Genomic DNA, 1187 nt, shown 5'->3' on the forward strand with positions numbered 1-1187 from the left:
CGCTCCCAAGCGGCGCACTGTAGCAGTGCGCCACCGGGCCGGCCCTTAATCTCTAATTTTAAATCCAATATTAAAACATAACTTAATGTAACTTAGAATGGAATTAATTAAACACACACACACACACACACAAGCTGCTGCTTTTTTACATGTGCCATTTGTCAGTAATCAAACACCTAAAATCAAGTAATTTTCAGACATATTTTTAAATTAAAGCAACCTGACTATAGACAAAGCTATTTAGATTTTGGGCACTTAGCTTACATTTAGATTGCTGCAACAGTAATCTGACAAGGTATTCTTCCCAACTCATATTGGAATTTAAGTTGCTTTTAATGTGACTGCATTTATAGGGAGTCTCTGCCCAATAAATTAAAGCTCTGACATGGTGAAGTTGCTCCTAATAATGAAGATGTCTTGGGGGAAAGGGGAAGAAGTGGAGGGGAAAAATAACCTTTGACTAAACGTGAGGTAAGAAGGCAATGGATTCAATGGGAAAAACAGAATGCTTTAGGAAAATATATAGATAGATAGATACACACACACACACATGCACACATATATGTATAATGCATGTATAAAGCTCTTCCTATTATATCTAGTGAGTGGATGGAAAATATACCTATCAGATATTCTGTGATTTCCCATTTCAGACTCATACAGAAGTTAAAAGTGCCAATATTAAAGCCTTTAAAGTGGTCACCTTTCTGCTAAAAGCTTACTTCCCATGACAAATCATGAGCAGAAGAACAGCACCCTCTTACCAGAGCCAGGCTGTGCTTTTTTTGTATTGCACCTCCTCAGGTCCTTCTTTTCCATGTTTTAACTGCAACTCCAGCTCTCCTATTCTTCCCTGCAAAAAACACAGCATAAATCAGCATGCAGACTTGATGACCAAAGTAATCTTCCAATTTCTTTGGGAAACAAAAACATATCCTTTTCCCAGTTGAACTTCAGTGTTCCTGATAGGATATTAGATTATGAAAGAGGATGTGTGAGGAGGAATAATCGGATCACTGTTCAGGTATTTCTACATTCACCAAAGAGGTACATCCTGGAGAAGTTGTACATTTGGCAAATTTAGTGAAGAGAACTTCATTGGGGGATATATATTAAAGCAATTTGGTCCCATTAAAAAAAAATCCCCTATATGGTAGTGATGTGCCTTTTCAGCAACTGATAATTTT

The 1187-nt window shown here is 37.2% G+C and overlaps 1 protein-coding gene across 1 annotated transcript in view; it reads right to left on the minus strand.

The window, feature by feature from the left end:
- LOC103606745 (focadhesin-like) overlaps window positions 1-1187 on the minus strand; it is a gene marked incomplete at its 3' end in the record, with an annotated part of 75026 nt that overhangs the window by 18858 nt on the left and 54981 nt on the right. Inside the window, exon 9 of the mRNA XM_008591301.1 lies at window positions 765-853. Within this exon, the coding sequence (XP_008589523.1) occupies window positions 765-853 (89 nt within the window). The remainder of the gene's footprint in view (window positions 1-764; window positions 854-1187) is intronic.

This window comes from Galeopterus variegatus, unplaced genomic scaffold (genome assembly GCF_000696425.1).
Source record: "Galeopterus variegatus unplaced genomic scaffold, G_variegatus-3.0.2 Scaffold6814, whole genome shotgun sequence".
Lineage (NCBI taxonomy): Eukaryota > Metazoa > Chordata > Mammalia > Dermoptera > Cynocephalidae > Galeopterus > Galeopterus variegatus.